Source organism: Phyllobates terribilis, unplaced genomic scaffold, assembly GCF_046119375.1.
Source record: "Phyllobates terribilis strain yellow unplaced genomic scaffold, ASM4611937v1 Scaffold_3__8_contigs__length_932513732, whole genome shotgun sequence".
Lineage (NCBI taxonomy): Eukaryota > Metazoa > Chordata > Amphibia > Anura > Dendrobatidae > Phyllobates > Phyllobates terribilis.
The window spans coordinates 878,667,078-878,682,914 of record NW_027362763.1 but is presented as its reverse complement, the minus strand read 5'-3'; the positions used below and the strand labels follow the sequence as shown (position 1 = coordinate 878,682,914).

General features: G+C 42.5%; 1 protein-coding gene across 6 annotated transcripts in view; it reads left to right on the top strand.

Moving 5' to 3' along the window:
- UTRN (utrophin) overlaps positions 1-15,837 on the top strand; it is a 768,906-nt gene that overhangs the window by 602,065 nt on the left and 151,004 nt on the right. For all 6 annotated transcript variants that reach the window (XM_073672652.1, XM_073672651.1, XM_073672650.1 and 3 more), the window contains one exon: positions 4,088-4,148. In XM_073672652.1, the coding sequence (XP_073528753.1) occupies positions 4,088-4,148 (61 nt within the window). The remainder of the gene's footprint in view (positions 1-4,087; positions 4,149-15,837) is intronic.

Sequence of the window (15,837 nt, the reverse complement as noted above, 5' to 3'; positions counted from 1 at the left end):
TGTCTACCGCGTCTGCGGTTTCGCTCTGCTCAGCCTTGTCTACCACGTCTGCGGTTTCGCTCTGCTCAGCCTTGTCTACCGCGTCTGCGGTTTCGATCTGCTCAGCCTTGTCTACCGCGTCTGCGGTTTCGTTCTGCTCAGCCTTGTCTAGCGCGTCTGCGGTTTCGCTCTGCTCAGCCTTGTTTACCGCGTCTGCGGTTTCGCTCTGCTCAGCCTTGTCTACCGCGTCTTCGGTTTCGCTCTGCTCAGCCTTGTCTACCGCGTCTGCGGTTTCGCTCTGCTCAGCCTTGTCTACCGCGTCTGCGGTTTTGCTCTGCTCAGCCCTGTCTACCGCGTCTGCAGTTTTGCTCTGCTCAGCCTTGTCCACCGCGTCTGCGGTTTTGCTCTGCTCGGCCTTGTCCACCGCGTCTGCAGTTTTGCTCTGCTCGGCCTTGTCTACCGCACCTGCTGTTTCGCTTTGCTCTGCTTGATTACCGCATCTGCGGCTCTGAACCCGTCTCCCAGTCTGTACTGGACCCTACCCAGCCTGCACTCTAGCCTGCCTGTTCCTGTATTCCCCGGTGTGGGTCAACAGCCGTGTCCGGGGTCTGACCTGGAGTGGCACCTGGTCCCTCTGCTCGGTTCCTCCCTGGTGCACTGGCGTCGTATGCCGTCGTGCGACCTTGGTCGGATCAGGCAGATACTTAGTTACGTCCCTCGAGGCACTCTCCGGTTCATCGCACAGTGGAATCACTAATCACGCACACGCCAGTCAGTCCTGGCGTGTGCATTACAGCATGCTCAGGCCATGGTTCCCGTTGAGCCCCACGGCCTTCGCTCTTTGAGACTTTTTCCAGCGAATATGTGCATCTAGAAGAAATTTATTATTATTTTTTTTTTGCTACTAGCTGAGTTCCAGGCGAATTACGCACCCGTCCAGATGGAGCTTTCTACACCCGTTCCTGCGGATCCGCCACGGTACTATGGGGATCCAAGACAGAGTCGTGCATTTGTGGAGCAATGCATGCTACACTTCAAGTTCTACCCTCTTTATTTTCCCACCGATCGGGTTAAGGTGGGATTCATGATGTCTTACCTAGCGGGTGATGCCTTGAAATGGATCACCCCCCTATGGGACGCACAGGATCCTATCGTCCTGGACCTGCAGGCCTTCCTGGTGGCCTTTCTAATGGTCTTCGATGACCCTAACCCGGAAGCCCCTGCTGAAGCTTCACTTTCCAATATCCCGGAGCTGCCCCGATGGGTAATGTGTGTGGGTAGCGCACTAGTCCTCCTGCCCGAAGAGACTACTGCCCACCCAGAATCCATACAGGATGACTATGCTCTCCGGAATACTTCTCCCAACCTCAAGAGGCAGTCCAGACGTGCTAGGCGTAGAGGTAAGCCGTCACGCCAGGGTCTGTCCTCCCAAAGACCTCCTAACCCCAACTTTGAAGTCCCTGCTGAAGCTTCACATCCCAGTATCCCGGAGCAGCCCTGACAGGTAATGTGCGTGGGTAGCGCACCAGTTCTCCTGCCTGAAGAGACTGCTGCCCATCCAGAATCCACACAGGAGGACTTCCTGCACCCGGTATCTGATACTTCACCCACTTTACTCGGTGAGCCTGACCAAGGGTACTCCGAAGCAGTGATTACCTCCTAGTCCTTGCACCTCTACAACCTGGCGTAGGACCCCCTGTTGCCTCCTGAATCCTCCGGAATACCACTTGATGGCAAATGGAGAGAGACTTCCCTACACCTGGTACCTGATACCTCGCCCGCTTCGTCCAGTGAGTCCGACCTAGTGTACTCCGAAGCAGAGGTTACCCCCGAGTCTCTGCACTCTTCCGACCCGGCGGAGGACCTCCAGTTGTCTCCTGAACCCTTCGGGGTGCTACCTGGTAGCGAATGGACAGAGACCTTCCTATACTCTGTACCTGATACCTCTCCAGCTTCGTCCAGTGAGTCCAACCTAGTGTACTCCGAAGCAGAGGTTACCCCCGAGTCTCTGCACTCTTCCGACCCGGCGGAGGACCTCCAGTTGTTTCCTGAATCCTCAGGGGTACCACCAGATAACAAAGGGACAGTGACTTTTCTACACCTTGTACCTGATACCTCGCCCATTTCATCCTGTGAGCTTGACAAGATGTATCCCGAAGCAGAGGTTACCCTCGAGTCTCTGCACCCCTCCAACCCAGCGGAGGACTTCCAGTTGTCTCCTGAACCCTCTGCGGTGCTACCTGATAATAAGTGGAGAGAGACTTCCTTGTGTGCTGTTCCTGGTACTCCACCTCTGCTCAGCCTTGTCTACCGCGTCTGTGGTTTCGTTCTGCTCAGCCTTGTTTACCGCGTCTGCGGTTTCGTTCTGCTCAGCCTTGTTTACCGCGTCTGCGGTTTCGCTCTGCTCAGCCTTGTTTACCGCGTCTGCGGTTTCGCTCTGCTCAGCCTTGTTTACCGCGTCTGCGGTACGCTCTGCTCAGCCTTGTCTACCGCGTCTGCGGTTTCGCTCTGCTCAGCCTTGTCTACCGTGTCTGCGGGTTCGCTCTGCTCAGCCTTGTCTACCGCGTCTGCGGTTTTGCTCTGCTCAGCCCTGTCCACCGCGTCTGCAGTTTTGCTCTGCTCGGCCTTGTCCACCGCGTCTGCGGTTTTGCTCTGCTCGGCCTTGTCTACCGCACCTGCTGTTTCGCTTTGCTCTGCTTGATTACCGCATCTGCGGCTCTGAACCGGTCTCCCAGTCTGTACTGGACCCTACCCAGCCTGCACTCTAGCCTGCCTGTTCCTGTATTCCCCGGTGTGGGTCAACAGCCGTGTCCGGGGTCTGACCTGGAGTGGCACCTGGTCCCTCTGCTCGGTTCCTCCCTGGTGCACTGGCGTCGTATGCCGTCGTGCGACCTTGGTCGGATCGGGCAGATACTTAGTTACACCCCTCCAGGCACTCTCCGGTTCATGGCACAGTGGAAACACTAATCACGCACACGCCAGTCAGTCCGGGCGTGTGCATTACAGCATCAAAATACAATCATTACAAATCAAATATGACTCTCTTTCTGGTCGTTCCTCACTTTGGCTGGTGGAGAAGGACCCTGTATGGAAGGAAGGCACCCTCGTTATTACATTTACTGCCCCTAAAAATATTTAAAATAGTTTTTTCGAAACCTGATACCCTAGTAATGAGCCAACATTCAAATTTGGCAGTTTGCTCAAATTTGGCCAGGAAGTTTGATTTGCGTCAAATATCTTCGATGTGTATCGAATTTCCTGGCCATATTTGAGGGAACTGCCGAATTCAAATTGAAGGTTACTAATTATTTTCTGGGGTCTCTTGTGATCCCAAAGCATAATAAACATGGGGTGGAAAAAAATAATCACCTTGCCACTTGACTGTTTCGCTGCCGCAGCTTCATGTGCAATCCTCAGTGGGTCCTTTATCATCATTTTCACTCAGTACTGGTGCTGTCAGCGCTGAGATGGCCGCAGTCATCACAACGCTCATTGCCTGAGACCTAGTCAGCATCAACTAGGCTTTGAGCGACGTATATTGTGATGTCTGAATCCTACTCTGCTCCAGGGAGGTGCTGAGTGAAGATGTCAGAGGAGCCAAAGAGAATGTGGTGAGCTGTGGCAGCGGGACGGGTGATCAGCGAGGTGAGTATTTTACAATTTAGCAAAAATTGTATTGGGCTCTAACAGATTTTGTCATCTCTAATAGCAAGTTATTATACACGGACAACTGTGGTTCTAATGTTCACACTGCAGCACATCTCACTGTAAGTGACGCTATCATATAAGCAAAGTGAAACAACAAGGAATCTTGATGCAGAGTGACAACCGCAGTCTCGTGGAAGCACATCTTACTACTCTGACAGCGAGGAGTGTTACATTTTTTTAAATTTTGTATAGAAATGCATAATTTTACATTTTATTTGTTATAAGTTAATTCTCTTGATACGTTTTATTGTCTTTCACATTTTTTTTGATGATCATATAAACCTCATTATAATCAAGAAATCGAAAAATATATGTTATTACCTATTTAGGTTATTTTATAGTATTTTATTTTTGTTTTATCCATTATGTCTAATAATTCTTCTATTCTTCTTACTCATAGCCTCAGTTCAGCTTCCATGGCAACGATCCGTTTCACTAAACAAAGTGCCCTACTACATTAAGTAAGTTTTTCTTCATATTGTTTCTGCTTTCTTGTTTTTGTTATTGACGTATGAACGTGTCTTCTGCGGTTAAAGAGTCAGGTGTGTGGTGCTGTAGTCCTAGTATAAATGCATTTACTGATTATTTTTACTACATATATTCAGAAATTTGAAGTAGTCTTAACAGTCAGAAAGAGTGCATTGAATTAAAAGGTACAATACTATAAGCATATGTAAAAATTAATAGTGCAAAACATATAACCACGACTTGATAATTTAAAGGGATCCTGTCACCAGGTTTTCTCAATATTAAATATGGCCACCACCTTTAAGGCCTCTTTTACAGTATTCTAGTAAGCTGTATAAATTCCCAATCCCCTCTGCATAGCACAAAAAGGACCTTTTATTATTAATTTACCCTCATATGGTGTGGTCCGGTCTGCTATGCATTGCTGGATTTTGATCTGCCGCCTCTTCTCTCCTTGCAATCACCGTCCTCCTTCTCTGCTTCATCTGGTTGACCTGTCCTACATCATCCACCCAGTGTCTCCCAATCACACTCCTGCGGGCAGAGCAAAGTACTGTAGTATGCATGTGCTGGCTTTACTTCCGGATCTTTGGCCCTTCATGCGTACTGCAGTACATTGCTCTGTCCTCGGCAAAGCAGAGAGAAGTGTGCCTGTGCAGGGGCGCGATGGAGGGTACTGTGCGTATGACGTGTGACATGTCATCCACACGAAGCAGGGAAGTAGCACAGTGATCGTCAGAAGATAGGTGGCGCCAGATCAAGACCAGAGACGCCCATCGGACCAGACCGCACTGTATGTGGGTATAATAAAAGGTCTTTTTTGTGCCTTGCATGTTGAATTAGGAACAAATATTTAGCATACTAGAATGCTGTAAAAGCGGCCTTAAAGGTCGTGGAGGTACTTTATATTAGGAAAACCTGGTGACAGGTTCCTTTTAAGGCTACAAGCTGTTTACTATAGGAACATATAGAAACACAATTCATACTATCGCAATTACATAGTAAAATAAAAAATATATTCATCCTTATAACCCAAAAGTTTCCAGAATACCTTCTGTAAATGTAAGTGAACATGCTATCTTGGAAAATGCACATAAAATGGATGACATTTGTAATCTTTATACTTTTTGCGTAAATCAGTATCAATTTGTGTAATTTTTCTTATTAGGAGAACAGACATAGTACATATATTCCTCAATTCCAGCAGCTTGTAATTACTCATGACCTTTCTGGAGTATCGCTGTGAAATTTTAGAAACCATAGTTCTTGCAACCTCTTGTTTGGTGTAGAACAGTGAAAGGGAGGGGGAGGAGGGAGATGCAGCTGAACTTTCTTTCTGTAAGGTCGCTTTCTCATTGTGTTCTTTGTTGAACAATATTATTTGATTTTTTTTCTGTTTACTTATATTTTGTCTAAAATTAAAATCAAAAGTGGTCTTGATAGCCGCTCACTTCTTAAATGTGGGAACAAGTTTGAGAAGAGTGTAGATTAGTTGGTTAAGGTTTATATTCTTGTGAAGAGAAGTAAGTAGTTTCTTTAAATCTAAAAGTTCTTCCAGTGAAGATTGCTGCAAGCCTTTGACTCCAAGGTTGCATTCTAGGAACAGGTAAGAGCATAGTGTGTGCATGTAATCTAAAAGCATGCCTTGTCTATGGTATATTTCAACAAATAAAGTCAATTTTAAAGGTAAAAAAATTAAGAAAATACTAAAACTGCCTAAAAACAATTTAATGGGTCAGTTATTTGCATATAGGACACAAAGAGATTTGTTTTCTAGACCAGAACTGGTATTAGCGGGAAAAGAACTTGAGTTATGAAACAGTAGACCTCATAGAGACTTATGATATATCTGACACTAGTTCTATAGGCAACCTATTGTGGCAGAGAGGGGGCCTCCTTACCCTCCTGGGCCTCTTTGCTGGTTGCCATGCTTTAAATAATGATGGATGACCTCATTAATGACTAAAGAATAATTTCATTATCATGATATTTATTTATTTTACTTTTTTATATATCACCATCATATTCTGCAGAGCTTTGCAGACATTATCATCACTGTCCCCATTGGGGCTCACAATCTACATTTCCTACTAGTATGTCTTTGGCTGGAGTACGCAGAGGAAAGCCACGCAAACATGGGGTGAATTTACAGACTCCTTGTAGACATTGCCCTTGGTGGGATATGAACCCAGGACTGAAAAGCCACTGAGCCACCCTGCTGCCCATATGATATGCTGAAAGTATTTTGGGTTTAAAAGAACCCCAAAAAAAAGTAAAGATTGTGGCCAAAAAATCCATAATACTATGTTCTTAGTTGTAAAGCACAATGCTATGGCTAGATGGCTAATGTTTTATCAATTGACTTGTATTTATACAAATATTACAGTGGGCTTACTTTCTTGGTGTAAACCTTATCTCTCTCCTTGAAGGTCGCTGCTTTTCCATCTTTCTAAAAACTGTTTCAATTTGATGTGACCTTGTTATAGGCAGTGTTATTATTTGATATGAATCTGTAAGATATGCAGTATAGAAATGACCTGGACAGGATTTAGAGGGGGAGTGCATGGAGACAGCTCTAGCGAATGCTGCTCGCTCGCACCAAGTAGCTACAGTTTCCTTCCAACACTAATTAACATTAAAGGGATTGTGCACTGCCAGACAACTTCTTTTCAATCCCCCACTGTACTAAATCAAATCAGAAAAAAGCACACTTACATCCTGGTCCGGCACCACTCATATGCTCTGAGCACTGTGTAGGCTGCAGCCCATCAGTGGTGGACAACCCCTATAAGTGTGATGAGAAAACAAATCAAGACATTTTCAAGAATGTAACTTTATTTTTTTATTTTATATATCTAATGGTGAAAGCTTCCAAGCAGAAGACGCCTAGAGAGTGGAGCGGTCACTTCTTTTAGCCACTTCACAGCTTTCGATGCTTGAAGCGGTTAAAAGAATTTAAAAAGAAACCAGACCATATGAACAACAAGTAGTTTTGACATTGCTGTGCCTATGTTCATTGTTTTTGATTTTTATTGAACATTTTTTCAGGTGAATTACAGGCAAAACTGATGGTGCTCATACTCTTAAGTGGGGAATTTTAATCCGAAAAGTGTGCTCACCAACCTTTGGAACTCCCATACGAGAGATTTGACAGAGCTGTGCAATGAGAATTGACAGAGCTGCGCAATGAGAATTGACAGAGCTGCGCAAAGAGAATTGACAGAGCTGCGCAAAGAGAATTGACAGAGCTGCGCAAAGAGAATTGACAGAGCTGCGCAAAGAGAATTGACAGAGCTGCGCAAAGAGAATTGACAGAGCTGCGCAAAGAGAATTGACAGAGCTGCGCAAAGAGAATTGACAGAGCTGCGCAAAGAGAATTGACAGAGCTGCGCAAAGAGAATTGACAGAGCTGCGCAAAGAGAATTGACAGAGCTGCGCAAAGAGAATTGACAGAGCTGCGCAAAGAGAATTGACAGAGCTGCGCAAAGAGAATTGACAGAGCTGCACAATGAGAATTGACAGAGCTGCGCAATGAGGATTGACAGAGCTGCGCAATGAGGATTGACAGCTGCGCAATGAGGATTGACAGCTGCGCAATGAGAATTGACAGCTGCGCAATGAGGATTGACAGCTGCGCAATGAGAATTGACAGAGCTGCCCAATGAGAATTGACAGAGCTGCGCAATGAGAATTGACAGAGCTGCGCAATGAGAATTGACAGCGCTGCGTAATGACTTTAGGCAACTGTGATGTTTGCTGCAGTAGATGTTTCCCATAAGGATGCAATGTCCTAGGACTGTAGTTGGAACCTGCAGTCAAGTTATATGATGGCACCGTGGACACAGGTTTACTATGGCCGATTTCTATACCACAGTGACTTTTGACAGGGGACCATTAAGTAATTTTGACATTAAAGGGGTTGTCCCATCTAAATTGAAAAGTCTGCAGTCACTCTGCGTGACTGCAGACTTTTGATTCTCTACAGTGCATGCACTGTGTGATGTGAGGATACGCCGGTTTCTGAGCCGGGAACGGCGGTGATGTATGTGATATCCATACTCTCCGGCAGAAGCTGTCTTTAAAAAGAGGCAGCTACATATTAAAGAGCTGTAATTGCTAAACCCTTACTCCAATTAGGATGTGAATACCCTCAAATTAAAGCTGTGAGTCTGCACTTTAAGCCCATATTGATTATATAACTGTATCTTGAAAATGGAAAATTTGGAGAACAGCTAAACTGTCAAAACTTGTGTCACTGTCCAAATATTTCTGGACCTAACTGTAAGTAACATTAGAAAGTGACCTTTATTAGGTGTTTCATATAAAATTATACCTGTTCTTTTGTATCATAGAGAAAAGGACAATGGTTGCTAATATTCATAAGGCAAATGACCATACAAACAGCTGTTCCAGTATGTGGGATAGAAGCCCAGCGGTGGACATAAAATTCATATTCAAGCTGATATTGAAAGCTGAGGCCACCATGCAACATTTACAGTTACAAAAGCTCAGGAGAGGGACGGTAGTAACGTGCATTGCAGCCATACTTCATGTTGGGCTGTTTTATGTCATAAAAGAAAAGGTTTTGCAGTCATTTCAAGCCTTTTTAATGATGAGCTGGAGGCATACAGGAAACCAGCTGGATGTTGATATTTTTAGGATTAACGATCCTTAATCAATTAAAATAGGCATCTTGAGATATTTGCCATGCACATTTAACTTAATAGTAAAAAGATGCTGAGAATGTACTGGAATAGAAAGCATGGTTCAGATAGAAGGCAGGTTAAATTACTGTCTATAGTACAAATGCTTTAACCTTTCTGATCTTTTTCTCTTGCATGTTTGTCACACTTAAATGTTTCAGGTCACAAAACAAATGTAAATGTTAGACAAAGATAACACAAGTAAACACAAAATGAAGTTTTTAAATGAAGGTCTTTATTATAAAGGGAAAAATAAATCCAAACCTACAGGGCCCTGTGTGAAAAAGTGATTGCCCCTTAAACCTAACAGCTGGTTGGGCCACCCTTAGCAGCGATAGCTATAATCAAGTGTTTGCGATAACTGGCAATGAGTCTTTTATAATGCTCTGGAAGAATTTTGGCACATTCATCTTTGCAAAATTATTGTAAATCTGCCACATTGGGGGGTTTCCGAACATGAACCGCCTTTTTAAGGTCATGCCACAGCATCTCAGTCGGATTAAGGTTAGTACTTTGACTAGGCCACTCCAAAGTCTTAATTTTGTTTTTCTTAAGCCATTCAGTAGTGGACTTGCTGGTGTTTTTTGTATCATTGTTCTGCTGCATAACTTAAGTGTGATTCAGCTTCAGGTCACGAACAGATGGCTGGACATTCTCTTTCAGGATTTTTTGGTAGACAGCAGAATTTATGGTTCCATTTACCACAGAAAGTCTTCCAGGTCCTGAAGATGCAAAAAAGCCCCAGACCATCACACTACCACCACTATATTTTACTGTTCTTATGATGTTCCTATTCTGAAATGCTGTGTTACTTCTACGTGAGATGTAATGGGACATACACCTTCCAAAAAGTTAAATTTTTGTCTCTTCAGTCCACATAGTATTTTCCCATAATTCTTGGCAATCATCAAGATGTTTTCGGGCAAAACTGAGACGAGCTTTTATTTTCTTTTTGCTGAGCAGTGGTTTTCATCTTGGAATTCTGCCATGCATGCGATTTTTGCCCAGTCCCTTTCTGATGGTGAAGTCATGAACACTGACCTTAATTGAGGCAAATGAGGCCTGCAGTTCTTTGGATGTTGTTGTGGGGTCTTTTGTGACCTCTTGGATGAGTTGTCGCTGCGCTCTTTGGGTAATTTTGATTGGTCGGCCACACCTGGGTTACTGCACAGACTAGAGATCCTGACCCCGCAGTCCCTAGTGGTTCCTGCATGAGCTGTGATAGCCATAGAATAGACGATGGCAACTCTGATGTATGGTGCCTGAAAAGCTGTTGAGCACTTCATGTTCCTCCTAAAGTACCGAAGGGCAGAGCAGAGTGCAAATTACATACAGAAGGGAAAGTGTGCTGAAAAAGAAAGAGAACCCAGAGTGGGTAAAACAAACCATGAAATACAAAATAAAGGATTAAATACGTACTGTTAGAGAATATTCCTCCTAATTGCTAAAAAGAAACAGAATATAGGTGCAGGGTAAAGAACATAAACAGCAGAGAGATAAACCATAGCTCTACATACAAATGAGAGTATCGCCAGCAGTAAATACCAGTAAGGGGGAAGTATATAAAGTCGCACCTGAAAGGTGATAGGGAAGACAAATGAGTAAATGAAAACAACTGTTACCCTAAAAAGACCGAAGCAAGGATAACAGAAAGTAAACACCCGGAGAAAAGGTGTATCTGCTGTTTCTCGGCGAACACCGAGAGGTCGACCAGAAAGCACAGGTTCAAGGATTTGAATCCAGTCACATGACAATGTGTAGATTAGTAATAAGTGTGTTACTATACTCACTAATTACCGACTTCTCCAGTGCTGCTCTGGTTCTCTCTTGGGACACATGACAGCTATTCCGTTTCTTCAGATCACACAGGGCAATATGGGTGAGCCGTAATCGACTTTTCAAGTGTAAGTCTATGGATTGTCAGAACGAGACTCCATTGATTAACATTGTCAACGCAACTTCCTGGTCACACATAGACCCAACGGTGTGATTGGGCAAGTCGGAATAGCTGTCATGTGACCCAGACTATGATTGGGTCGGTATTGGACAACGGAGAAGACAGTGATCAGTGAATATATTATCTCACTTACACTATATTACATATGCATTTACACAGGTTCAGGCATTAAATAGTTTGGTGGGAGTGCCTCTTTAAGGTAGGGGTTATATGCTATACCTCCCCTACTTGGGTTCCTTATATCTTTAGTGCAATCATTCAGTTGCCTACTTGGCTAGATAAAATTACAGAAGTTACTATTTAATTCCTGGGACTGAGCCATTAAAATGCTTCTTCGTACTAAAAAAATATTGAACATCTTTGTAACCTCTGTCACACGTTTGCTAAGAAAATATTTTCAGCTCCCAAAGGAATATTAAATCAAGTCTGAGATTGTATTCAAAGTGTGTGATGTGAAAAAACTGACTTGGAATTTTGCTTTTCTTAAATATTTGATCAATTATTTTCTTAGATAATAAAATATAGAACCTGCCATACATGGGGGAAAAAGTACATATTAACAAGTATCTTTTGTCCAAAATTGTACAGAAAGGCAAAAGTGAAATACGTCAGATAAAAGCACATACAAATCAGTGCCATAGAATTTTACATAAACTTAGCAATTCGGCTTTTTCAACTATCGAATGGGAAAAACATTTTTTGCTCTTGATTAAAGAGGAAGATGACACTTTGAACTAACACTTGAAAGGAATTGCACAGAGACTTGTTATTTATGAAGGTTCTTGCGAGATAACTGGAGGGAGATAAAAAAGGCATTATGATATTTCAGGATTCGAAAGTGTTCATTGTTTTTTACATACACCCCTGTCTTGTGTGAAGGGCTCTGAAAATGATGGGTAGAATATTTTAACCTTCCACTTAAATTACTACCTGATCCGCTCATGTACATGATTTCTCCTAAAATAGCATCAGAAATGTTCCATAATGCTATGTTCACACTAGGCTTTTTTTTCAGCGTTTTTTTTTTCTGCAGCAAACCTGATCTCTTGGTAGTAAAGTTTCTGCCTCCATAAATCAGATTTCACTTGGTTTTTGCTTGTTATTTGCTGCGTTTTTTACTGCGTTTTTGTCACTGTCCATTTGTCTCTTTATGCATGCTGATAAGTGACAAAATAAAAATTACCTATTCAACTTCATCAGGTTTTGGCACAAGAAAACTCAGCGTTTTTGTCACTGCCTATTATTTTCAATGGGTGAAAAACGCTGAAAAAATGCTGAAAGATATGACATGCTCTATTGTGCAAAAAACCATGCAAAGCACAAAATACTGATGACACAAAAACCAATGTGTGTGCATGAGATTTCTGAAATCGCATAGATTTTGCTGGTACTGTAAAACACAGCTGAAAATTTGAATGAAAAAACTATGCAAAAACGCCTAGTGTGAACATAGCCTAATAAGGGATCAAGCATTAGGCGGTACAGACGTCTCTCCATGTATTTTGTTGATCTTCATACTGACAGGTTAATCCTCAGTTCTCAACCTCATTCATTGTGTAACTTAAAATCCTTGACTTTATACAAAACATCTGAGTTTTGTGGTAGATTTCATTAAATTTAGTATTAATGTTGACTTGCCCTGTTTTCTTTTCAGGTGCACAGTACTGTGCCAGTGGGTTCCTCATACCCGTACATAACATTGTATACAAATAGGTGATATGGCAGATGTCTACGTGGTAGTGCAGCTCTGTCCAGACGTGCGGCAGTATATCTTCGGATATGGATTCAGTGATGCGTCGTCTTGGGTCAATTCACCACGTTACACTGGCCTCCGCGATTGCCAGATCTAACACACTGCAGCTTCTTCCTGTGAGGCTACATCAAAGATTCAGAGTATCTAATCCCCCCCCCAGTCACAGGATCTGAACAACCTGAGCCATTTGGATGAGCGTGCATGTGTACATGGGGGGAAATCAGTAGGGAAATAGCTGTTGTTCCACTGACAGCTATTGAGTGCATATGTTTAGCTCAACAGAAGTCTTTAGCAACGCCAAATTGGTTTGTTTGCTGTATAGAGATTATTGTGAATCCAAGAACAAAGGCTATCTATATATTTGTAGCTTCAGTTTCTACAGATGTTTTTCATCAGCCTATATTGAATTAACAGCCAGATCCATCAAATTGTTGGCGCCAATCCTGATTAAATATTTCGAAAAGTTGCAAAAATGTTTGCATAACACAGAGTTGCGCAGCGTAAAGTTTCTGGCGTACGCCACTCGTCAGACACTCCAGTGCACACCTCTTCGTGAGTAAGGAGTCCCTGAATCCACCATGGCTCCTCATCAAGACCGGTGAAAAAATGACCAGTCTTGATGAATTGGGGCTATAAAGTATATGGTGACATCTTGACTAATAATTTTACTTCCAATAATAGCGGTATCAATTAGCAAATCTCTTACATTGTCAGAAAAGCGAACATACTTTTGTCTGCTTCATAAATCTATTGGATGATGATAACAAGTGGAAAATATATATGAAAGCAGTATCTATTGAAATATACCATGTTTGAACTGTTTAACATGGAAATGTAAGGCGTACTTACAACTTTCTTACCTTTTTGAGATTGCAATTTGTAAGCTAACAAAACTAATAAATATGCATTCCGTAATTAACAGATGCATGTTGATTTGTGCTGTCGTTTCATTCTTGCAAATGGATTACCTTGATGAAAATAATAATTAAAATAAATTATTTAATTTGACTGTTTTGGGAAAATGGAAGATGCCGAATCATTCCAACATGTTGCAGTTAGCTGGAGCTCGCATATTTTATGCAGGATCTCTGGCTCTAGCTTCATTAAAATGTGAAACAGATATGATCAAGATTTTTTTCCATTCCGTAAAGTAAATTGTATGGAATGATTCTTGCTCTAGATTTTTACATGGCTGTACAGTATTTTGTATACATGGATTTACATTAAAATTCCCTTAATCCAGTATTCTGCAAAATGTTACTGTAATTCCAGCAGTCCAAAACTTTTTATTGGAGAAAACTACATGTTAATTAGCATTTCATAAGACTGTGTAGCAAAGTCGGGTCATAAGACACTACTGTTAAAAAGGAGCATTTATGGTACAGGTTATTCTATATTAGGATACATTGCTAAATTTTATTGGAATAGAATTTCCCAGTTTGTCCATCATTTTATAATTCTTTGATTTACAGGAATTGTACTGCGTAAATATGTGTGTGTATAGATATATATATATATATGTGTATGTATATTACCTACACTGTTACACTGTTTTGTGTGTAGTATTTTACATAGATTTGCATATGCTAATAAGAAAAAAGCCTTTTTTTCTAATCTTATAGATGTTGCCTCAAGTTCTTAAATAGCTAAAATTGCCAACTTCTTGTAAAAACAAGCAACTTACGTCTTATTAGAAATCCTTTCCGTTCTCAAAAATGAAGGGATTTTTACCCCTTTCCCAATTGGGGCAATTTACTTTTTTTTTGCGCTATTTTGTCAGAACAGAGGGATTTTTAATTCTATTGTATAGAGCTCATTGCATTGGTTACCAGCCGCCCTGCAGTGTGAGAGGCCGATCTCCTAGGCAAGGAGCGTGTGCTGCTTACAGACTCTAAGCTTTATAGCCTGTGAGCGCTGCTCTGAAGCTGGCCAGATTGCTGGATTCAGCCAGCTTCAGTCCCCCTGTGCTTTTCCAATGCTACATAGGCAAAGCCGTCTTGACTAATAACCTGGGAAAGCGCTCAGTTTAGACCAGAGGCATAGCCATACTGCTGGTCTGCGCTGTCAATCTTCAGGAGTGCACCGCCCCCAGCTGGGAGGAAGAGAAGCCATGCACTCCTGAAGAAAGAAGATTAGAATACTCCTTTAATTATTGCTTAGATTATAATTGAAGTAATTGATCCTATGAGAGGAATGTGCCAACCACATGTCTTAAAGGGAGCCTGTCACGTCCTAATAGCTATGTAAACTGCCCCCATTGGCTTGTTAGTGATGCAATGTGCATCACTGAAAAGCTGTTTTTATGAAAATTGGTGGTAGTATAATGTTATATTGTTTTATATACTTTATCTTACCTGCTCCTATTCAGTCATAGGGGTCTGATTCTCACATTCAGTCATGCGTGGTTAATGTATCGTGCGGTCACCGCTACAGTGTCACTGTGTATGCGGTGACCGCAAGATACATTGACCGCGCACGATCCGGGAGCCACAGGTCACAGCGCGTGGGCACTGAAGCTGGTAATCACACAGCCTCAGTGTGCACGCGCCGGACCAGTGGCCCGACGTGTGCAAATGCGCATGCGCCCCTCAAACATCATGCTTGCCGGGAGCAGTATTCAAATGTCATGGGTGGCGCCAGCACTAGCTGTACGCGGCGACCGCCCATGACTGAATGTGAGAATTACTCCCCTATGACTGAATACGAGCAGGTAAGATAAAGTATATAAAACGATATAACAACATTATACTACCACCGATTTTCATAAAAACAGCTTGCATCACTAACAAGCCAATAGGGGCAGTTTACATAGCTACTAGGACGTGACAGGTTCCCTTAAATATAAGATAATGGATTCTACTCTTCATATTAAACATTCTAGTCTAAAATCTTCTGAACTGAACCAAGTAAGGATTTTATCTAAGGAAGTAAAGTCATTCACCTAAGTCCAACACATCTATCGCTGTTCCTCAGGTTGGGGCTGCATGAAGACTTGTAGTGAGCTGCAGCTGAAGTCTAGACAAATACTTTGACTTACGTCCTACGCTGTGTACTATTAAAATGTGAAAGTTGCACTATATAATGCCTCTGTGTAGTCCTAGTCTTATAGACCCAGCCTACGGTTGGATGGTGCCATGTCGATATTTTCTATTGATACAGAACCCACCTTAAGATGGAAAATATATTGTGGAAATAATACAGAGATATAGATAAAAATAAACATACAATACCTGATAACCACTCCCAAACAGTGCCAAGTTACCTGCAGC